The sequence below is a fragment of the Anser cygnoides genome, chromosome 11, assembly GCF_040182565.1.
Source record: "Anser cygnoides isolate HZ-2024a breed goose chromosome 11, Taihu_goose_T2T_genome, whole genome shotgun sequence".
Lineage (NCBI taxonomy): Eukaryota > Metazoa > Chordata > Aves > Anseriformes > Anatidae > Anser > Anser cygnoides.
In genome coordinates, this window is record NC_089883.1 from 11116822 (window position 1) to 11140192 (window position 23371).

General features: G+C 58.4%; 1 protein-coding gene across 3 annotated transcripts; it reads right to left on the bottom strand.

The window, feature by feature from the left end:
- Nucleotides 1–3349: 3349 nt before the first annotated feature.
- On the bottom strand, nt 3350–22171 carry SHF (Src homology 2 domain containing F). 3 transcript variants are annotated; one of them, XM_048081544.2, is made up of 7 exons: nt 21522–22168; nt 13704–13833; nt 12467–12685; nt 10882–11019; nt 7858–8029; nt 7403–7522; nt 3350–4132 (listed from the first exon to the last, which is right to left on the bottom strand). In XM_048081544.2, exons 1-7 carry the CDS (start codon nt 21990–21992, stop codon nt 3946–3948), a joined length of 1437 nt encoding a protein of 478 aa, XP_047937501.2. In that variant the 5' UTR covers nt 21993–22168; the 3' UTR covers nt 3350–3945. The 3 variants fall into 3 exon arrangements, with proteins under 3 accessions (XP_047937501.2, XP_047937503.2, XP_066860023.1); XM_067003922.1 differs by having other exon boundaries at nt 3996–4132; nt 7389–7522; nt 21522–22171; XM_048081546.2 differs by lacking the exon at nt 10882–11019 and having other exon boundaries at nt 21522–22167.
- Between the last annotated feature and the right edge of the window lie 1200 nt (nt 22172–23371).

The following is a 23371-nucleotide window of genomic DNA, read 5'->3' on the forward strand; positions in this document are numbered from 1 at the left end:
CCCAGCAGGTGGGAGATGTTAGGGGTTGTAATGGAGTTTCAGCAAACACACTCCAGCTTCCAAGGAGGGCAGGCTCAAATTCTGCCCTGAATCAGCTTTTCACCCCTCCGCGCTGCCTTCCTTCTGCAAGACTGTCTTCTGGCCAGTGGCGTTTTGTGCAGGAGTGAGCGCAGCCCTGAGCTGGCCCAAAACCAGGCGGAACAGCACAGGGCTCGGGGGCTGTGCCAGTTCTGACCCGACCACCGTGCAAGAGCATGCTCCCAGCAGCACTAATCCAATTACGAAACAAACTTCTTTCATTATCAGGGCCTGCAGCATGCTAAAACAGCTTGGCGATTATGGAGGGCTTAGCAAGGGACTAGAGATCAGGTGATGAATGACAGAGCTGTTTCACTGACAGGGAGCAGGGATGGGGAACAGAGGCAGCTGGGAGGGCATGGGGGATTGCTGCGACAAGTGGGGTGGGAATTGCTACAAAGGAAGGTCTTTGCTCCACCTTCATGCCCTCAGTGGGGTTAATCTCAGAGCCACATCAGGCTTCTCAGGCCTTTGTCCACCCTGGGCATGAGCATACTCATGAATGGGAATCCCCTGTCATCCCTCTAGCCCTGTTACACGCCTGTCCCACTTTTATTTCCAAACAACACTCATTTCAGCCACAGGAGAGCAAATGTAGCACTAAAGTACCAGTTGAAGAGGGATTCAGTCCATCGAAATTTTCTGGGGAGCCCCTGAAGTTCAGCTCCCATCACAGAGGATGCAACACGTTGGCCAGACCCAGAGTTAAGTCCAGAGCAATGTACTTCCCCTGGGAATCCACAAGTCAGACCCAAAATGTACAGGACCTGCATGGATCTGCTTGATTTGAGCAGCTCAGGTCCATCCGCTGACCCAACGTCAAGCTGCGGGCTGGCTTTTTGCTACATCTCTGTGTTCTGCATGCCCTTCCCTGCAGAATCTCCTCTGCTGTGTGAGGGGCAGCCAGCTGGGCTGAGGTGCTGTCCTCACGTCGCAGTGAACGGGAAGCCCTCTTTATGCCTGCTGCCCAGTACCTTCTGGGAATGCTGTGAAGAGGGGCAAAAGCCTAGCTGGGCCTAGGGAAGTTCTGCTGCTCTCCAAAATAGCCCTTGACTCTGGCCTGACCTCAAGGCTAACCCTGCTTGGAAGGTACAGTACAGAGGTGTGGCCTGCAGAGGGTCACTGGGGTGGCAAGGGCTGGAGAACATGATGTACAAGGAGATGCTAGAAAAGCTGGGCTTCTTTAACAAGAAGAAAAGAGGGCTGAGGAAGAATGTCATTTCCATTCCCAACTACCCATAGCGGTGTGGTAAGGAAGATGGAGTGAGTCGCATCTCAGAGTTACCCAGCCAAAAGACGAGAGGCAACAGCACCAACTGCATTAGAGACAGTAGCTGGACTCAAGCAAAAGAAAAAAGTTTCTGCTCTTCCCATTCCCGGGTCCTGGGAGGCCAATTTGCTGAGCCTTCACCTCCACAGCATCAGGAGTAGGTGCCAGGCCCCACTGGAGCTGCTTCCTTGCCTGATGTGAAATACTGGGGTGGTTGTACAGGTCAACTCCTTCCCTGCAGCTCAGGGAGGCATCCCCAGCATCCCCCTTCAGCGCAACAGGCCAAACGCTACAGGCAAAATCCTCCACCGTGATCAGCCTTTTGAAGCAAGAACCAGAAGTCCCCGGGGGCAAATGATGGCGGGGGGAGTGCCAGGACCTACACGCCCACGAGTGTCCATTGAACACCAGTCCAGTCACACCTTGTCCCTTGTTTAAACCAGCTCCAGAGAAATAATCGCAGAAGTTGCCGTGCGCTTGGCAGGGACACCCCCAAGACACAGCCAGGCTGCGGGGGTGGGATTTCACCATCAGGCTGTTTGCTCTTTGCCACCATTTCTCGAGAAAAAAAAAAAAAAAAAAAAAAGAAAACCACATGGCGAGGCTCTCCTGTGCCTTTGTTCCCTGGGTGTACAGACTCAGGTGGCCTCTGCTTTCCTTGCCACAGTCATAGAGGGCAATCCCCCCGGGGACAAGCACTGCGCTGGGGCCATCAGCACACAGCGGGGCCCCTTGACACCTTTTAAAATGCAACAAGGGCATCTAAGAGCATCTCTGCAAATGTATTCCTGCACCTCCAGCCTTTTCCGTGGGCTCTGGTGCTCGCCAGCCCCCGCAGAGGCAGGGCCAGGAGAAAAAACCCTCTAGCCAAAACTCCATCCCCACTGGAAAAGGCTGGGGAGAGGCAGCAGGGGCTGCCAGCAGCCAAGCACTGCTGGAAGCAGACACCGAGCGCTTGATGAGCTCAAACCGCAGCCTTTTAGGGAGCGGGGGAGGCTGAACATCCGGGAACAAACCACCACAGCTTCTGCAGGCTCCAGGGAGCACGCCAGCCTCGCGCAATGCCCCGAGAGCGGCCCAAAACTGCGATGGGACAGCAATCCCCCAGCTACAGGCCGAGTCCTGAAAACCCCAGAGCCCACGCTAAGTCCCCATGGTTCCACAACCATCTCCATACCCCCAGCAAACCAGCAGGGCCAGTTATTTCTTGGGAGCAGGCGATGGGGAGGGCCATCGTTTCTCACACAGCCACTCGGCGGGGCACCAACGGCCCCAGCGCTTCGCTCTGCCGATGCTCAGCAGACAAAAAATGTTTTGCTGGTCCAGCAGCGGACTTGCCCCAGCCAGCCCCTCTGTTGCATGTGGCAGGGCCACCCCAGAGAGAGAAGGGGAAAGGGAACGCACTGTCAGGGTCGTCGTGGAGAAGCTGAGCTTAACACGAAGCCCAGATGGGAAGATATGTGCACGGGCATGGTAGCAAGCAACCACCAGAACCAAGGTTAAAAGGCAAGGTACGCAGCAACTGCTGCAGAGCACCAGATGTAACTTCAGCCATAGGAAGAGGAGGAACAAACCGGCCCAGAGACAAGGTGCCAGGAAGACGAAGAACAGGACTGGAGCTACTAAATGCCCAGAGAACAGACCTGTGAAATTCAGGTGTTTTGCCTAATTACAAGGGGTGAAACAAAACAAGGAGGCAAAAGATCCCAAAGAGCATCCCTCTCTGCAGAGCATAACAGTTACGTCCAAAAATCAGCTCATTGCTGCCCACAAAGGACCTCAAAGACATTGCCAGGACAAGACCAGTGGCGTGCCTGGTCCCCCACGTACGAGAGTAAGCTGGCTGGACCACTCAGGTGCATGGGCCTCTGTGTGTGAGGGAGTGAAAAAAAACAAGTAATTTTGCTTAATAGAATCCCCCCTCCCTGCGGTTTTGCACGGCATAGTGCGACACTGATCCCCCGCCCAGGTGGCGGGGCAAGGGCACAGGGACACCACGGAGCAGGAGACGACCATGCACCGCTTTATTAGGCAGTGGTGCTGCACGTGCGGCCGAGACCGGTCACTATATACATTTGGCAAATGATGGCAGTGAGTACCAGTACCGAGCACCTGCCCCCCGGGCCTCACTCATACCCCGTGCCCCCGCCGGGGACAGCACCAGCCTCCTCTCCTGTGGGCACAGGGCTGTCCTCTCCCTCACAGGACGTGGGCAGAACCAGGCACCCTCAGGACACACCTTGGGATGCTTTCTCCCCCTTTTCCCGCACCTTGCTCCCCCCAGGTCCTCTCCATGGCCCCAGTTCCAGTCCTTGCTTCCCAAGCTCTTCCCGGAGGGGGCGAGGGCAGCAGGCGGCCAACCCTGCTCAGCTCCTCGTGCTGGGCCCCCCTGCCATCATCCCAGCAGGCAAACCAGCACACAGGAACCACCGTACGAGGGAGCTGGATGAGGGGTCCAGCTGCTGTGACCCCCGATAGCACCGTCCGTGCCCAGCTCGCTGATCCAGAGCCCATCCTCGGCACCGCAGCGCTCGGCCCTGCAGACGGGCCAGCTTTGGGTCCACCCAGCCTCCAGCCCGGCTTGTGCAGGGTGAGGACTATAGGGTGCGGATAGCCACCGGGTAAAGCAAGGACATGTGCTCGGCCCCCTTGATGGGCAGCTTGCGGCTGGCATAGTGATGAATGATCTCCGGCACGCTGTCGAACGGTGGGCTGTGCTGACCCAGCACGTACTTGTTCTCTTGGGTCCGGGACAGTTTCATGTGCATGAAGCCCTGGCTGCTCCTGCAAGGAGAGATGAAGGCAAGGTTAGGGGGGGACAGCTGGCCCCCACCCCCCCACCAGCTCCTTCCCCTGAGCTGGGCAGCCCATCCCTGCAGCCGCAGGGTGACGCAGAGACAGCGTTTTAACCCTTTAACCTGTGGCAAAACCCCTTTTACAACCACCCTGGCTCACACAGCAGCTGTGCCAGGAGGAGCTGGACTGCTGCACTGGCCAGCCTTACTGTGGCAAAGCAAGATTTTCTCCTTTGGGCAGTGGCCAGCCACGCAACCCCCCCCCCCCCCTCCAGGCCCCCCCAACTCCACACCACCACTGCAGGCTCCATAAAACCTGCTCAGCGTAGTGAGGCCATTTCCCGGCACAGCACGGGCACCGAGCCTTGCGCGGCTGCGCAGGCAGATACTGCCACGAGCGCTGATTCCAAGTGACGGGCTAATGGCCCTGTTGCTATTAATTTGCGTCTCCGAGGAGAGCCACAGCCTGTCTGCAGCGTCTGGAATGCACATTACGGCAAAATATTGATGACTTAAAAGCAGACAGGACCTCATCAGCAATGCTGAGCCGCTTCCAGCTCCGCGCAGGCCAGTCCCATCCCCCCGGCAGGAGATGGTGCCCGTAATGGACAGAGCGGCTGCATTAGCAGAATGGGTTTGCAATCCATTTAGGAGCTGATCAGCAGGGAGCCGGACCCCTGGGGACAGCAGAGGAAGCGGCACGGCGGCTCCCTGCCAGGGACCAGGCTCGGGGGGCTGCCGTGCTGCTGGGAGCGCCCTGGCTGCAGACCCGGGGGGTCCTGCACCCCAGCAGTGGAGCTGTGGGGGCTGCACCGCACACAGCCCCCCCGGCAGCGTGCACACACGGCAGGGACGCACCGCCAACCGGCACATGGCTGCCCGCAGGTGCTGCACCCCGTAGGAGTCCAGTGCAGCATTAGTGCCAGGTCCAGAGCAGGAAAAGAGGTAAAGCAGGCTGGGTTTTGCCCAAATCACTCCCTGGGTCTCCACACCATGGCTTCAGCCCCTCTCGTGGAGGCACGAGCCACGGGGCAATCGTCCTCCGGGCATTTAAGGCAGTACAGCCCTGCCCGTGACAGGCAGCACGGGGTGGCCCAGCCAGGCCTGTCACGGCAGGGTTAAACCTCCCAGCTACCTGACATGCTCCTGCTGCCCTCTTTTGTGCACATTTTCCTTTAAGGCAGCACAAAAGGACTGGAGGTCAGCACTGAGCTCTCCTTTCAGACCATCTCCTCAGCTGCTCCTCCTTCCTCAAGAAAAAAAGAGTTCGGAAAAAAAAAAAAAAGAGATGCAGGCAACCAGCTTACAGCTATATAAAAAGCATCCCTAGGGATTTTCCTTGAAAAGGCTCTATAGAGATAGGCAGTGCAGTAAAAATCATGTTCCTGAGGCTGTGTACTCTCTGCAAGCATGGCTGGTGGACATCGCCTGAGCAGCTCTTGGATGGGATGCAGTCTCCTGCGGGCAGAAGCACACTGCTGCAAAGCCACATCCTACCCACCCACACCATTTGAGAAGAGGACTTGGCCATTTTTGCCATGAGGCTAAGGATGGGTAGGAAGAACTGGAGGGGGGGAGGGGGAGAAAAAAAAAAAAAAAGGATGACTGGCTTGTAGAGGTAATGAAAAGGGAGAAATGTGCAGTATTGGTGCTTTCCACACTGGAAAGGGAGGAAGCTCCACCAACCCCAACACCACCTCTCAAACACAACTCACTGGCCACTAGAAGCTGTTGCTTCGAAGGAGCTCACAATCCAAGGCAAGAAAAAATGACTGAGAAAATTAAAACGTCAGTAAAAATTCTAACAAATACATGAAAACAGGGAGCTCTTCCAAAAAGCTTGACGTCTGATCTAAAAGCTACAACTGCAGAAGGAAGAATGATTTTTTTTCAGCTAAACATCTGCCCTACTTTGGTGCTGAAGGCAGCAGTAAAGCGTAAAAACTAGAGAGATGGAGCAATCTAATTCACAATTGTGGCACCGGGAAATAAATGGGGGAGGCTGAAATCGCCAGGGAGAAATGCAGGTACAGAGACCACTGGGAAAACTTAAAAGTATATTGAGAAAAGCATAGGGATATGTGGGCTGCTGTTGGGTAGAGATGACTGAAGTGCTCAATAAATACTTTCTTCATGCTTGCCAGGAAGAGAGCTAATATACTCATCCTGCAGAAGGGCAAGAAGGTATTTCCTAATCCATCATCATTTGCTGGACAAGAACAGCTTTGTTTTGGGGGAGTTCAGGCTGCCCCAGTACTCCCAAAAGAGCTGAGCAAGTTGCTCTGGGCACATACCTCAATGCTTCATGCAGTTTTGGCTCTCAGGGAAGCTGCAAAACTCAGGGAAGGTGCTAAGATTACCCTCCAAAACCCAAGCAGAAACCAAGCTGTGCTGTGGGGGGTGAGGATTCCCTGCTGAGAAACCAAAGCAGCGCAATGCCCTCTCTACCATGTGGTTGAGTGAAAGCTTCGATGGTTATGTGGGCTGGGGAGGAAGGGATGGGTACCCACATTTTCATAAATAATGGCATTGTACAGACTTTATTTTCTCATAAAACTCAGCTACGAATGGAGGGAAGCAAAAAGCCAGAGCTGGAAGCTGTAATCAGACACATTCAAGTGAGTAATAAGGCCCATCATTTTATCCGTCTGAGGGATTACTAGCACTGCCAAGGGAAAAGCAGCCTGCCTCCAGCTCTGCAAGTCTTCCCGAGAGATGCTTCTGCCAGACACCAAACCAAATGTCAAAAGCCCGTGCCATCCCACAAAGAAATGCAGAAACTGCCCCACAGTTGTGTCCAAGCCACCCCCTCTCCCCACGGCACAGGCCCCCACTCACGTGGGCACCCCAGCACAAAGCCATGCGCCCACCCACAGGTGCCAAGCACCCACAGCGCTGGGGGCACAGGCACGCCGGCAGCCAGTTCGTGTGCCCCCCCGCAGAGTGCAGCTGGATGCATGTGAAACAGCACCATACGGGTACAAATCCAGATGTGAGCCACCACCCAAAGCCTAAGGCTCACCTTCTGCACCACCTAGCCACCTCTGGTGGCTGAGCGCAGCCTACAGGGAGCCTGCAACCATCCACCCAGGCAGAATATTTCTGGGCTGGGCTTGCTGCAGGCAGTCACCTTATTCTGGGTGCCCTCGGCCAGGCGTTTACGCTCAGTGCCACACGGCAGTGCCACCTGTGCTGCACGTACGAGAGCAGCACGGCCCCGAAGGTGCGCCCGCCCTGCAGCTCACCCGGACTCACTCACTTCAAGGAGAGGGAGAAGTCGTTCTTGCTGGTCTCGCTGTTGCGCACCAAGTAGCTCGCCTCCTTGCAGAGCCTCAGCAGCGTCTCTGCATCCGTCCGGCTGATGGCCCCGTGGTACCAGCTGCAGGCAGGAGTGGGACCAGCTGTGTGCACACCCTGGGCACGACAGAGCCTGCACAGGCTGAGCCCCGGGCAGCAGCGATGCCGGCCGCAGTGCTGGGGGTAAAGGATGCGGGTGGCAACACTGGGGCTGGGGGACAAAGGGCTGCTGGGCTCACAGCGGGGCAGCCTGGGGGATGCGGAGGGCACAAGGGGACAGCAGGACTCGGAGGAGGGCAGAAGGGAAAAGCAGCAGGTGGGAAAAACATGGTGCCGGGGTAGAAGGCAAGGGCAAGAAGCAGGTCTGCCACCCTGCAGCATCACAACGTGGACAGGGGGAGGGCAGGCAGGACTCACCACTGGCTCTCCAGGGGCAGGGCAGGGTCAATCCTCTCTCCAAGGAAGGGGCCAGGCTCCGCACTCAGCGTCTTGGTGCTCTTGAGGCTGCTGGTGCCGTGTCTGAGGCCAGCCCTGGCCTTCTCCTCCCTGCAGGGCGAGGTGCGGCCATACCCCAGCCCATCCGATGGCCCTGCAAGACAGACGGACGTCACAGCGGCCGTGGGGACAGGCTGACGGGCTGGACTAATTATAAACCCACCATGCTGCCAGCTTTCCCCACACAGCAGGGGGCTGTGGAGGTGGCCAGAAATGTCACATCACTGGGTCCCCTCTCAGTGCCCTGATGCCCTGCTCTAAATAAGGGGCAGGGCAGCTCTCAGTGGCACCTGGGGATGCTTAAGTGTGCATCCACATCAAGTCAGGACTTGGTGCAGACTGGGCTCCTGAGCCCCTAGATATATTTTTCAGGGAGGTTTCATAAACACAGAGAGGTGTGGCTAATGTGACAAGAGATTCAGTGGCTGCGGCATACAATTAGGCATTTCCATCAAGAGAATTAGTACTGAGAGGCTCTCCAATCTTGCATAAAAAAAGAGGAGTGGGAAAGATGGAGCTTAAAGGAGAGGCAGGCAGTTTGAAAACAAGGGACACATTTCCACCTCTGTTGCGGTGGAAAAAAAAAAATCCCTGGAGGGGAAGGGAGACGTTTCCTCTGAGAGATGCCTCCCTGACACCACCCTGCACACCGACGAACCGCAGTGGTCCAGCGCACGCCGCCCAGCAAGGGATTAACTGAGATGTGCCCTGGGGACCCAGCCTCCCACTGAATGTTATTTCCGTGCAGGATGATTTCAGCATTAATAATATTGTTTCTCCCTCCTCCAGAGAGTTCATTATTGCTCCCCTGCAAGGAGAGCCCCCTCGCACAAATTACTTATCGATCTGTCAGAACTGCCCTGATGCAAGGCTGCCGGTAGCTGCTGCCGCAGAGGCACAGACAGCCTGGGGGTGGCCGAGCTCCAGGACAAGCGGGACCCCGGCCCAAGGGATGCCCTGGCTGCTTGGTGGGCGTGTTTGGCATGGTTTTGTCAGCTCTCCACAACCTCCACAGCTTAGCACGGCTTAAATTCCCCCAGGAGTTGCTCAGGGCCGAAGTGCCCAGCATTACGGCTAGGCAAGCCGTGCCTCTGCAGAGGTTGGCTCTTGCCCATAACAGCCAGACTTCAATTTCAACTCATCACCTTAAAAAATTGGGACAATCGTTAAAAAGGCAGACAATCAAAACACTGAAGTGTTTGCTGGCTGCACAAAGTCATCATATTGGAGGCTCAGAAGAAATACATTGCACCTGTCAGAGAGCAGCAGAAGCATGCACATGATTAAACAGGATATTAAAAACAAGCCCCTAGGAGTAAGAAGACATCCTTCAAGAAGTTCAATTCAGCCCCAGACAGGCAAAGTAGAGAATAACACAAAACTCTGGCAAGATAAACTTAACACAACAAAGCAAATCAAAATAAAAACGAGAATTTGTGTTGCTAAAGCCAGGAAAAATGACAAACTGATGTGTTCATCAGGAGCAGGGTGCGTGTCAGAGTGACTGTGAGGATAAAAAATGATGGGGTAAGAGCAGAGGCTGTATAGCACAGAAATTAATTCTTCATGACGCCTGCATTTATTGTACAAAGAGGAGCAGGAAGTTTCCATTAGACCTTTCTTTTTTGGGGATTACTTCAGCCTGTAGCATCCCTAAGAGAACATTTGGGACAGTACCGGGACATGGCGCTGGCAGATCAGCTGCACTGCTCGGGGGCATCCCTACAGCACGCAGCAAAATCAGCAGTCACGTGCAACCTCGTGCTCAAACCCACCTGGGAACTTAGCAAAAGCCATACAATTTTTTTTACGAAGCTCTGCAGGGACCTGGGTAATTGCAGATAAGGAAATCAGACATCTGCACCTGGCACGTCGCAGCGCCTATCAGGAGCAGTGTTAGTGACGCACAGGCGGCACGGCACACCGGGGCAGAGCCGTCGGTTTGCAGAACAGAGTCACGTCTCACAGATCCATCCCAGTTCTCCGCAAGAGCGGTGGCACGTGAACAAGGCCAGCCCTGAAAGCCCGGGTGGGTTTTTGACAGAAGCCCCTTACCTGACGCTGTTGGGAAAAAAAACCACTAATCTACCATGGCGTAAGAGCAAGGTCCTTAAAAAATTAATAACGGGTCAAAAGAGAAGCAGCAGTCATTGATTTTCATAAGCGAGACAACCAGCAGAGTCCAAGGGGGATTTGCCAGGGGCTCTGCCTTTCAGTGTATGCAAAAAGGGCTTCGCTACAAGGCGAACCTGAGACGACAAAGTGTGCCTTGGGAGATATAGCTGTTCAGGCCAGCAAAAGCGAGAGCCAGGAATCCAAAGGGATCCCCTGCCATTGAGCAGCAAGGCAATAAAGAAAGCAGATGAAACAGAGCAGTGCTAAATGATGAAGTGATGCACTTGGGGAAAAAAACAACCCCAAACTTCAGTGGTTGGATCTGAATTAGTGGTTACCATGCCTGTAAGTGACCTGGGTATTAAGAGTCACAAGAAAACATCAGCTAAATGCTCAGCAGTTGTCAAAAAAAGTAAAAGCAGCCATCAGATGGGAATTTGGAGGCAAAGAAGAGAGAACAAAGCAGACGATAATAGCTCTGCCACCGAATAATCCCCTGGTGCAGCTCAACTACCATGTGCAAGGAGGTATCAGGTAACCGGAGGAGGCACAGAAGAGGCAAGGACAAAGGTCTGGCATCCTGCGCAGGACAAGCAAGGGGCCAGGAGGAGCTGGGGAAAGGTGGAGGAGAAGAAAGAGAAAGAGGAGGAGGAGGAGGGTGGATCTGCACTGCTCAGCACAGAGCCGGCAGCATCCATCCACAGGCAGCCCTGCCAGGTCCAGACAAGCTCCAGCGTGGCAGTGTCCCAGTGCTGGCAGGCAGCAGGGCAGGGTTGTGGCGGGCACTGGCCACAGCCCACCCCGGACACCCCACTGTCATGCAAGACCCACCGTTGGCGTCTTCGTAGTTCTGCTGGCCGTGCTGCGGGGGGCCGGGGGCACCAGCCTCACCGTCCGGGGGTGTTTCACCACTGTCGAGCTGTCCCACCGGCGGTGGCCACGGCAGGTCTTTAATGACCTTGATTTCAACTGGATAAGGGGAGGGATGAAGGTGGGGAGGGTGGAAAGAGAGAGAGAAAGAGAGAGAGAGAGAGAGAAAGAGAGGGCTTAGAAAAAAAAAGTCAGCAACACCAAGCCCAGGGAGAAAGACAGCAGCTGGGAGGGTGAAGATCTAAGGTCTGAATTCCCAGGGGCCCTATGCCAGCTAAGGCTTGCTGGGACACACACAGGGGTACCCAGTACCCCAGCAGAGCTCCCGGGGACAGCCAGGCCACCCGAGGACAAGCTGCTGTCCATGACCGTGGGGCTGCAGGCAGGCTGCGGCAGCGGCAGAGAAGGGCGTGCAGACTCTGCTCGCCATGGATTAGCCTCATGCCAGTACCAGGTGCCCATCAGGGGGCTCGCAGAGGGGCCAGCAGAGAGCTCCCAGCTTCTCAGGAAAGGAGAAACACTCCAGAAGCCATAGCAGGACCTGCTCTGGAGCCGGGAGAAAACACACTGCAGCTCCATGGCACCGCAACCTGCTTCGCCACGTGCAAATTTCCTCCAGACTCAGAGCAAACCTGGAGCAGCCCGGGCAGAACCCACGCATGGGGCAGGTCCATGAGCACACCTCCTCCACCCAGGGGCATCGAGCGAATCTGCAGCGCACACCCCTCCACGCAAACCCAGCCCAGTGATTCACAGCAGAGCCCAAGAAGCTGAAATCTTGGCACAACTGTGCTGGGACCCAGGTCCTGGCCTCCCATAGGCACAACCAGACACTGCAGCGTCCGGTCTGGCACATGCATTCACCCAAAAGGTGAGGAGTCACTCCCAAGCCCGAATCTCCACACCTCTTCACCGCCATCCCCGCGCAGCGCCAACAAACACTGTCTCGAGCGCCTTGTGCTTGCTGGCAGCAGTGCGGACAGACAATGCTGCAATTAAAATGCATCCTAGATATGAGCGTGGCAATTAGCCAGTGCTGGCGGAGGAGCCAGCGCTAATGCACAGCATGGATTTCCTCATTAACAAACACAAACACAATCGATCCTGCAGCACGGATAAATAGGTCAGGAGGCTGGACGTTTGCGGGGCCAAAGGCTCCTGGGGGGTGCCCAGCTCCTGTCCATACAAAGGGAGTCCCGAAGGAGGAGGGCTCTGCCTGAGCTGAGGATGGAGCCCCAGCCCTGCAATTTGGGGTGGGAGACGGAGGTCAGCTTGCACCAGAGGTGCAGATCAGACAGTAAGGGGAACAGCAACCGGAGATGAGCAGCGGACAGGCTGCCGAGGCAGCTCCCTCACCACTCCCCCCAGCCTGGCTCCCACCAGCCCTGCTGAAGAAAAGTAGCCACTGCGAGTCAAGGAGCGCTCCCCGAGCCATGGGAACGGGGAGGCTGACACTGCCAATCCGACAAGGATAAAGGCACACCAAGGACCCATCTTCCCCCTTGCAAAACACTACACAGCTACCGCTGCCTCCATCCTGGCTCACCTGCGAAGGCTTTGGAGATCCTCTCCTTCTTCCACTCCCAGGGCTGGTCGTACTCCTCTGGAGGCCGCTCGTCATCCTCAGGCAGCCGGGACTCCCTGGGCCTGGGGCAGGCGGGGCGGTCGCTGTCTGCCTCCAGCCCTCCGGTCACGGGCTCATAGGGAGTGTCGTAGAGGTGCAGTGGCCGGGACGGAGCCTCCCGCAGGCCCTTCTGGCGGATCTCTAGCGGAAGAGGGAAGGGACCACAAACTTTTCACCTGGCCATGCTCCCCAAGGGCTGAGTTTCACCCAAGGGCAACACAGGGAGCATTGGTGATGGAGCAGACCCCAAACCTCCAGCAGGTGCCTTAAACAAGCAGCAAAGCTGCTGGGTCCTAAGCGGTCCCCAGCACCAGGATGCCTTCTCTCCCCACGTTGCAGTGTCTCCCTGCAAAGCGGGGTCCATGGGGACAGACCGTCCCAGGAAATAAGTCCCCACAAGCAGCACGGCTGCTTTTCTCCCCTGAACATCCAGTGTGACTGGTTTAATAAAATGCCCTTCCCTTGAGCAAAACTGAAGCCTCTCTGCAGACACGAGACTCTTTGTCGCTTGCTGATTTTTCCAAAAAAGCAACAGTCTCCTCCAAAAGCCATGTGAGCTTTCCAGAAACCATTTGCTCCAGGAAAACCACGGGACTACAAAGCAGAGCCAGAGCCTGGAGCAGACACGCCAGCACAGCGGCCCTGCATGCGCTGCAGCAGTAAGAGCAATGCCTTTGGGAGCGTGTGCTCTCACCTCGCCTGCTTTCAAGCCATAAACGAGACCGCTGGGGACCCTGCTGCTGCAGCAGACAACGGCACGCTCTGGACCCATCATAACCGAATTAAACAGCTCCCACATCCGTCTTGTTTTATGCCAGATGCATCGAATGTCATGTCTCTCCTGGCTTAGCCTCACGGGCAGCACCGCAAGCAGAAGTATCGAGGTGCCTTTAATGCTTGGGTAGCCTTCGCAAGTGCTCTGGCTATGGCCAGCCCATCCCACGTGCAAGAACCTGTGAAAATTTGGCTGCAAAGTAGCTGTTGCACCACTGCAGCAATCACACAGGTTTGCCAGCCAGCCCTCAGAAGCCTTGTCTGGGCGACCTGGTGCCACCTCAAGCTGTAAGGAACAGAGCATAGTGGCCACCAAATTCACAGAGCAGCAGGGACCCAAGCCGCAAAGAGCACAGTGGCCTTTGCGCAAAGCTTTCCACCTTACCAGCCATCATCTTCTGGGCTTCGTATGGCTCCATATATCCATCATTCTCCGTCACCTTCTCCAGCCCTGCCTGGCTACCAGCCACCTGTGCAGCGTCAAAGGGGTCTGCATAGTCCTCCAGGACAGCCAGCTGGAAAAGGGGAGGAAAGCAAAAGTTTAGGGGGGGGGGGGGTAGGGACCAGCTGAATCCCCTTCAAATACCACACCTCACCACCAGCTCTGCTAGGAGAAGCCAGAGAGGCACCCGGGACCCCAAGCCCCAAAGGGAAGGGGGACGGATGTGCCTTCACGCCACAAGTCCTGGGAGAGGGAGTGAAGCAAGCAGGAGCCCAGGATCGCCAGCGCAACCACGGTAAAGAGCACCAGCACCGGGGGCCTGGGACAGGGCTGCTGCCACCCCTCGCTTGCCCCTTTCGTATCCTCTTTTGGAACAAGGGCGCTGAGTGGGCTTCGCAGCACCAGAGCCCTGCCGAGCAGGTGCTGGCAGCCGGCAGCTTTCCAGGCACCCGCGCGAGGCTCTCAGCGGTGGAAACGCTCCAGCCTTTGTCCCGAAAGCTGGGCCGGAGCCAAGCAGAGCAGAAGGCGGCCCAGCCTCCTCCGTTAGCAGCGGCTTGGCACCAGCAAAGCCGCCAGCGCCTGAACGGATGCCCCAGCAAGGTCCTCTCCGAAAGCACTGACATCAGCTCCCCACGCACAGCCGCATTTTCTCGTCCAAAGCAGGCCAGATCCCAGTACAGGGGTGTCAGCTGGCACAACTGGGAGCTTGCTGGTTATTTTCCAGGGCTCCTGCAGGCTCCTTTGGAGACATTCCTTAACAAAAGGGCTACGAACAGCCTGCAGCTTCATCTCCATTCCTCTCCCAGGACCCTGCAGCATCTCCACACATGCCAAGTGATGTCGGACGGGCTCCTCCATGCAACCAGGAGTCAGCAGAAAACAGCACCAAGAGCCTCTCAGGTACAGTATCTCAAGGAAAACAAAAACCAAACAAAACAAAAAAAACACCAAGGTTTGTCCTTATGAGCAACAGAGACACAACCCTGTGGCAGACAGGAGGGATGACCTGGAGCTCGGTCCCCACCCGTCCCCAGAGCCACGCTCCTGCCCCAGCATCTCAGCGGCTTCCCGGCAGGAGCGCTCCCATCACACAACGCCGTAGCCCGTTACAAGCCAGGAGCCGCACGTGCCACCTCAAGCCCCAGCATCTGCGACTAAAATAGGGCCACGGAGATATTTCTGGATGGGTCTGAGCACACCCAAGCATCTTGTCTGTTGCCAGCTCACCTGCCATGCTGGGACATCCAGCAAGGTTTGTTGACCACAATGCTGGCTCTGCTGAGCTTCCGCAGCACGAACCTGAGCACAGTGTGGCAGCAGCCAAAACCCATCCTGGTCTCGGTCCCCACAAGCCCAGTGTCACTGCACCCTGCTGCCCCGGGCAGAGCCAGCGGTACTGACCTGGGCAGCTTGCAAATTAATCTCAGGCTCCCGTATTCCGTTTAAAACAAAACCCCTCTTCCTCCTTCCTGTGAAAAGCATCTGACAATAGCCTCGAGCAACAAAACACAGCAGGAAAAGGGGACAGGAACTGGAGCTGTAAACACCTCCCTGCTGCCTGGAGCCTTTGCATCTCTCCAGGCTGCGGGAGGAAAGAGGCAGCTCCTCTGTCACCTACCTGCCTCCTCTGGCGGGCTGTGGGCTTCCCGGGCAGCTCTCGCTCACCCCAGGGCAGCTCTCCCAGCCCAGCCCTGCCACAATGAGGCACAAACAGCAGAGCGTCATCCCCCGAGCAAAGACGGCCAGCCCCAGGGCTTGCAGACACCCTGGATGGATGCACGGCGAGGGTTCGGATGTGGTAGCGAGACAATGCCCACGCTGCTCAGCACTGGTGTGAAAGCAGCAGCAGCAGATGTCTGCTCAGAGCATCAGCTTCTCTGGATAAGATGGAAAGAGCAAAACGTCTGCAGGCAGGGCCCAGTGCCAGCATGCCACGTCGGGGCTCCAGGAACAGCCAGGAAATCTGCTGTGGCTGCTTTTGCCTCCCTCAGCCAAGGGTGATGTAGGCTCACGGGGCCCCATGGGACCCAGGGGCAATACCGAGCCCAAGGGCTGCAGCCTTTTGCTCACCACCACTGGGGCAAAACCGCCCAGGGAAATCTGAGCTGCCAGTGGCTTTTGCAGCCGCTCGTCTGCTCGAGCTGCCCTCCCTCCCCAGCATGGGCTAGGGGCGTCAGCATGAAACCCGAATGCAAGCCGGCGCTGCTGCTGAAATCCTGGTTTGTGTTAATGCCTGCCTTTGAGAAGCCCCTCAAAGAGCTGTTTTCTGGACACCCTCACCCTCTGCAAGGCAGACAGGGGCTCAGCCTGCTAGTCGGATGCTGCCTGGGCGATACTGAGCAGGTTGGTGCCCACCACTCCAAAGAGCATCCCGCAGGCTGAGCACACGTCCTGGAAAGCCGCAAAAACCCAGCCACTGCTGCAAGGACTTCTGCAGAGCACAGCCCGGAGCCGGTGACACCTCATCTGCACAAGCACCAGTGCCGAGGGAGGCACGAACACGCAGACATGCACCCCGACATGCACAGGGGCAGGGGCTCGCCGTGCCAGGCACGCCGACAAGGAGCGACCCAGCGCCCACGTTTGCCTGGTTCTGTGCCTTCAGAGACACCGTGCTCAGCGCTCGCCCTTTACAAAGGGCTCTCCCAGCTCCGAGGTGGCTGCAGGGCTGTGAATGCAGCAGGCTGATCCTCCCGGGGTCAGGAAGGGGCTGCCTGCTCGTTCCTCCTGTCCTCAGCCAAACCCGCCTGCATTAAAACCTGCCACAAAGCCTATTTCCTAGATGTGTTTTACTAGATAGACAGACACCTGGCTTGCTGCTGGCACCAGTCCTGGACCCTCCCTCTCCTACCCCATGAACAGAGCAGCTTCAGACAAGACAGGGCGCCAGCACAGCAGCTTTGCAGCCAAGAGGCTCCTCCGCACGCAGTGTTCGCTCTTCCAAACAGGAGGAAAGCCCTTTCTGCACCCCCTGGGTGCCTGGGTCTGGCTCCCTGGGGAGGGAGGGACACACTCCAGGTCTAGAGGACTGTGGGGCCCGATCCAAAGCATCTCTGCTGAGAGCCCAAGCGTCCTAAAACTGGGCGTTTTGCTTGCAGGGCGCTGCAGAGATGCTCTGGAGCAATCAGATGGCCCTGTGCAGGTGGGATGTGGTCTGCTGGGCTTCGGTCAGGCACAGAACTAACGGCCCAGGTCAGGTGCTTGAGTCCCCAGGCTCCCTGGGTTTGGTGTTTTTTCTTGCCACGCTGGCTTTATTCCTCCACTACCTCAAAGATACCTCTTGGTAAGAGTCGAGCCCACAGGGCACTCAGAACGTAAACACTTTCATATCTGAACTGGTCAGGCACTACGGCAAAGAGGCAAGGCATGGAAAAGCTGAGAAGGGAACTGCGAACCACACACAGGAGCAGGCACACTCAGGGTGCAACACCAAGCAAGTGGCAACGCAGCGCAGGCACCGAGGAGGGGAGCACTGCACACCCAGCGCTGAAAGCGAGGCAGGGCTCCTGGAGGACGAACTGCAGCAACCACGCAGTTGCTGACTGTATCCCAATGCACTGGCACGTGGGGCCGAATTAAGGTTGCCTGGGAAACTGCATCTTTGACATTTCCTAATCCGAGCGCCGGACATCATGAACGGTGCAGGGCTCCAGAGCAAGAAGCCCCGATGCACACTTGCTCCCTCCCATACATGGGCTGAAGCCTTTGCTGTGTTTGAAACAATTTTGGTGCAAAGGGCATGCCTGACCTGCAAAGCCAGCACCACGGGACGGCTCTTGGTGCAGAGCAATCTTTTGGAGAACAGCTGGGCAAATCAGCACCTGGACCCCCCGACACGTCCTCTCTGTGCCCACGAGTACGTTTCATGCATTAATCTGCCACGGCAACACACACCCAGATCCCTGCTGCCGCACTGAGGCTAGTCTCACTCTATTATTTATGCCCACTGTATGAAAGGAAAACAAACCAAAATTAAAGGTAAGGGCCGGGTTCTAGTGTTAAAAGTGTTTTTACGCAGCACACCAGGGAAGGGGACAGACAGCAGCTCTCCATGAGAGAGATCGTGGCTCAGACACCGAAATCCCAGGGCAGACCTGAGGCTCTGCACTACCTCACCTACAAACGCCCTACCTGCCACTGCCTTTTGCCATAACAAGACGCTCCACTTCATACAGAGGTCTGTCTCCAGCCAGAGGACACCTGGGCAGATCCTTCACTTTATAAACAAGTGGCTGGAGATGCGTGTGTTTGTAGTTCCCTAGGAAGTCCCCGTGTTTCACACCGGAGGCACTCCGAGTTCTAATTTAACCCAGTTCATTCTCTCCTTTGGGTGCAAGATTTCCCCAGTTTTACCCCCAGGACCTTTTCCCAAAGGTATCACCTTGCCGCTCAGCTTTTAGTGGGTGCCAAAGCCACACTTTTAGGTAAACCAAAAGCCGGCTGTCCAAGAAGGGTCGGATTCCCTGCCTGAGGAGCCGGACACGCTGCACCCAGGGCACAGGAGGAGGAGGGAGCCCGGGGCAGACAGCACAGCATCTTGCAGGATGACTCAGTTCGGGGAGGTTCTCTCAGGAAAGACACACGCCCAGGAGCTTCCTGGCCAGCCATTCCCACACCCCACGGTACTGACCCTGCCCTCTGAGCACAAACGTTGCATCTGGAGCCCCAGACTTTGGGTCTGACCCTAATCACACTGCAACTGAACGCTGGCAAACCGCAGGCAACTGGCAGCACCCGAAGCCACGCACCCCTGCGCCGCACAACCTTGTCCCCATCGTCACTGGCGTGCAGCAGCTTGAAGAGGAGAGGCAGATCCTGAGGAAGAGTAAGGTGTCACTGAGCAGGACAGGCTCCCAGTGCTCTGCAAAGGGCCTGGCCTGCAGCCAGCAGCACAGGGCCAACTGCAAGAGCCACCGGCCGGTCCCGACACGCATGACACAAAGCAACACTCCAGCAAGGCTCCAGCCTTGACATGGGTAAAGCCACATGTGGAGCAACAGCGCAGAGAAACAACCCCAACCCCAAGCACGTCGTGCCCGGGGCTGAGGCACGGTGTCCCCACGCTCCCATGAAGGAGGTCCCTTCACTGAGAACAGGCTGAACCTCACCCGCGTGCATCAAGGGGAGCCCTGGTGACACCGTTTCTTGCGTCTCTTCCAAATGCGGCACGGAAGACATCTCAAGGGTCCCCCTTGCACAGGCGAGTGGTATCAGCCCACTGTCTGCTGCTGGAGGGGAAGGACTGCTGAAGGACCCCTGCTGGTCCCCGCCACCTCCAGCAAGCTTTTGTGATGGGAAGGGAGCTACCGCAGAGCTCACCCTAAGCACGTCCCCACGAGATGCTGCAAACCCCACGTACCGCAGCACGACCTGATGACAGCAAATCACATAGCACGTACTCATGGCCGGGGCAGGAGGGATGCTGCTGCCAAGACATTCCTGCCCCTTCTTCAGTTCTCCAGAGAGGGAAGGCACGGCACTACACAGGCACAGGGCTCCCAGGGAACGTGGTCCCCCTGCCTCAATGCAGCACCTGTGGCACAACCCACACTGCCTCAGCCTGCCCACACAGCCACGAGCCAGTGGCTGCTCCTTCCTCTTCCGTCCCTCCTTGTCCTTCCCGCTTGGAAGGGCGGCACATTTTATTAGCGTGCTTTTCAGTGTAACTCTTAACAAAAAACCTCTCTGCTCCAGCAGAGCCTTGCCTGTACCTATAATTAAACTTCGCCCTTCACCTTCGACATCACCACAACTCAGGACTCACACGCGAGCGCTTTTTGGAGTCCCGCTTCCCACTGCGGACATGGAATAGAGCTGGGAACAGGGCCCACCACCTCCTTCTGAGAGCGGGAGCACCGAGCCTGCCACAACCCCATTTTGGCATAAAGAGCTCATCAGGGTTCTCTCCCAGCCCTGACGTGCCTTCCCTGCTCCAGGACACTTTGATGTTTTGTCACCAAGAGCAAGTATCCAGCAAGCACCCTCCATCCCCCTGGACCACCTCCAGAAAGGACCACCGTGAGCATCACGCCCTTGCCGGGGCCAGGGAATCCTCCCACCACCCAGCCCAACTTCAATGCCAGCAGATGGGAGCCAGAAAGGGTGCCCAAGCCTGGCAGAAGCGCTCCACATGGTGAACACTCCCCTGCTCCTCCAGGGAAATTGTTTCAATGACTAGCTGCGTGCCCTATCAAATATTCCTACCTTATTTCTGTCTCAACCGGCCTTTGGAGCTCTGCCTTTGTCCATCACCTACCGAAGCCCTGAAGAATTAGAAACCTCCTCCCCTCAGAGGCACGCATGAGACTGGGAGATAACCTAATCACGGTCTGCCACAGATACAACAAAGGGTCTTCTTCAGCCTCCCACTGTTAGCTGGGCTTCCCCAGATGCCTCCCAGCTCTTGGCTCTTCACTGAGCTTTCCAGCTTCACCCCCGTGCTCTGATGCCCAGGGAGCCCGAGCCAGGCGCGGCTGGACTGGCCAGCAGTCCCTACTCCACACAGTTCCTGCTCGGCCCTTCACATACCAAAGCCCACGTCCCTCCAAGAAGTGCAGCCTTCCCCTGGTCCCTTTCAAAATCATCTAGGTGCCAGGAGCCTGCCTCAGCAAAACAAACCCCTGCAACAGCACCTTCAGTGCCCTCTGCCAGCACCCTCCTCCTCTTCCTCCTCCACTGCCTGCAGCAGGGAACTTGGAGGACCTGAAGGAGGACCAGGGAACTGAACGGGCCCCTCTGGAAACCTCCCAGCGGCGCTTGCTCATTAAGAGCAACTTTCAAAGATCCGCCAGCTACAAGTTCTTCATCTGCGTAAAATACTCCCGAGCGGATTTTGCTCGGTGTGTGTTTCCTCAGCACGTCAGGCAACGCCAAGCCCGAGTCTGTGATTATTGTATCAACAATTCCCTCCATCAGCCAGATCTGCAATCTCGTCAAGTTCACTTGACAAGCCCCATCTTGCAGGCTGCGGCGCTGACGGGCGCTAATGAGCCCTCCTGCCTTTATTTGCGCAGTCCCCGTATCAGCCTCTCCGCGAGGAGGCCCAGTGCCCACGGCCGCGGCCCCTCGGGGTTTGCCCCTCGGCAGGGTCCCGGTGCCACACGGCTCCTGCCTCCCGCAGGAAGCCTCTCCCCGCTCCCGTCCGCTGCCCGGCGAGGACTTTTCTGGCCTCCTCGCCAGCCTGCCTGCCGCAGCGGCCCCGCTCCTGGAGTGGGAGGCACGGGCAGCACCCAGCGCTGCTCTCACCCCGAGAAGGCAGCTCTGAGGCGTCAGACAAAGAGGCACGGGCGCCTCCTGACAAAGCAGCTCCGAGGAGCCCGGCTGCAGCTGGCACAGCCTGGGCAGGCCCTGGCAGGCTCACCGAGGAGATCCGCGCCGCCACACGCGGGGCAGGAGGAGGCCCGGGGCGGCCGGTCCGACCGTCACGGGCCTCTGGAGATGTCCCGAGCTGCGTGGGGCCTCCCTGGGCCGGGAGGTCGTCGCCTCCGCGGAGCAACAAGCACCGGGCTGCAAAGAGGGAGCAAAAGGGGGCAGGCAGCAGGAGGCCGTGTGAGGGGCCAGCAGGGCCTGAGCCCGCACACCCAGCGCTGTACCTGCGGCGGGGAGCCCCGGGAGCAGCCCCCGTGCTGCTGCTGCTGCTGCTGCCGGCCGGCACGTCGCAGGGCAGGAGCCCCCCCGGGGGCTGGCTGCTGCAGGGGGCACAGCCCGCTCCTGCCCGCCCCCGCGGACCCGCGGCCGGGGACCCGCGGCCGGGCCACTCACCTCCTGCGGCGGCTCGTCGGGCGGCTCGGGGCCGGCGGGGGGCGAGCCGGGGGCGGCGGGGGGAGGCGTCGGGCTGGCGGGCGCCTTCTCGGCCGCCTCCACCTTGATGAGCCGGTGCTTGGGCGAGACGTAGCGGGGCCCGTCGGGGGCGGCGCTCGGCGGCGCCCCGCTGTAGGGGTCCTCGAAGTCGCGCTCCTTCTGCAGGCGGTACGCGGCCACGATGTCGGGCTGGGCCGCGGCCAGCGGCTCGGCGGCGCCCCCCGGCGGCGGGGGCGGCTGAGGCGGCCCGGCGCGGTAGTCGGGCTTGGGCGGCGCGGGCGGCGCGGGCTTGGCGCTGCGGAAGCCGAGGTGCTCGCGGAGCCAGCGGGCCATGGTGCCCACGCACTGCGGGGCCCCGCCGGCACCGCCGCCCGCCCCGGCCCCGGCCCCGGCGCCGCGCTCCGAGCCGGCCGCCGCTCCGCTCAGCAGCATCGGCACTGGCGGACTGAGCGCGGCGGCGGAGCCCGGGCCGGGCGGGGGGGAGAGCGGGGGAGGCGGCCGAGGGAGGCGGCCAGTGCCACCTGCCGGAGCCGCGGCGCCGGCTGCTCCGAGCGGGGCGCCGAGCTGCGCGCCCGGCTCCCCCCCGCTCCCCCGGCGCCCGGCCCGGCTTCCCCCCGCGCCCGGCCCGCCTCCCCCGGGGCCCGCCCCGCTCCCCCTGCGCCCGGGCCCGCCCTCCGCGGCGCCCGGCCCGGGCCCGCCCCGCTCCCCTCAGCCCCGCTCGGCTCCGCGCAGCCGGAACGGCCTCGCTCGGCGCCGCGGGGCTCCCCCGGGGCCCGGCCCCGTCGCTCCCTCGGCGCGCTCCGGGCTGCCCCGGAGCGAGTCCCGCAAGCCTCGCAGCCGGGCCCGGGCCCGCCGGGCTCGCCGGGGTGGCTGCCGGCGAGAGATGGCAGCAGCAGAGGGGCAGGGGCCGAGGCCCCGGGCCGCGTGCTGGGGCCGGGGCGTGCGGGGCTGGGCTGCGCGGGGAGGCGGCGAGCGGCGGGCCGCGGCTGCCCGCACACATCACCAGCCCTGCTCGCCCGCGGACCCAGGACCAACTGTTTCCCCGTGGCCACCTACCCCTCGGTAGCAGCTCCCAGCCCCGTCCCCGGACCTCCGCCCCTGAATCCTCCTCCGCACCCCTTCCCCAACACCCACTGTCCCCACAGACTGCCACCGCTGCGGCTCGTCCCCGAGCCTCAGACGAGGACACAGCTCAGCAGCTGTGGTTAGAAGTAAATGAGAAATTTCATAGTGGGGAATACGGGACGCAAAAGACTTCAGGAGGAGAAAAACTGCCAGGAACAGAGTGAATACCAAGGCAGCATTTACACTCTAGCAGCAGCAAACTAAATCCTGGCAGATGGAGATGATGGAATTGTTATTAAAGTGCAGAAAAGGCAGAGGTTCTCAATAAATCTGTCCGGCCGGCATTTGGAAGGAAGCAGGATGCAGGGCTTGATGGCACATGAGAGTGAGAGTACTTCCACGGACTGTCAGGAGCCGAGGGGAACATTCAGCAACATGTTAGCGATGGCTCTCGTTAAATCCTCAGGCCTGGAAAACGCACGCTCTGCATCCCCTCAGAGGTGACCAAGGAGGGATCTAGCTCTCTGTGATGTCTTTTTTTTTTTTTTTTTTTTTAAAATGACTGCCATACTGGAGGAATTGCAGAGGTCTTTCCCTCCCGTCCTGTGCTGTCACATCCCTCCCATCGCTCCCTTCTTGGTGAGGCGGCTGCATTGTGGCCGTGCTAGGAGTGGAAGAAGGTCTGCAGTCTGAGCACACCTATGGCTCCAGCACCTCCTCACCATTTGCTGGGGCTGTTTTTCTTC

Bases quoted from the DNA above. Each gene is read 5' to 3' on its own strand.
- SHF (XM_048081544.2), bottom strand. From the start codon at position 21,992: ATGCTGCTGAGCGGAGCGGCGGCCGGCTCGGAGCGCGGCGCCGGGGCC. The intron at 12,686-13,703 runs GTAAGGTGGAAA...CTCTTCCGCTAG, and splicing joins AGCCCAGAAGATGATGGCTG to AGATCCGCCAGAAGGGCCTG. The intron at 11,020-12,466 runs GTGAGCCAGGAT...CCCCTTATCCAG, and splicing joins GATCTCCAAAGCCTTCGCAG to TTGAAATCAAGGTCATTAAA.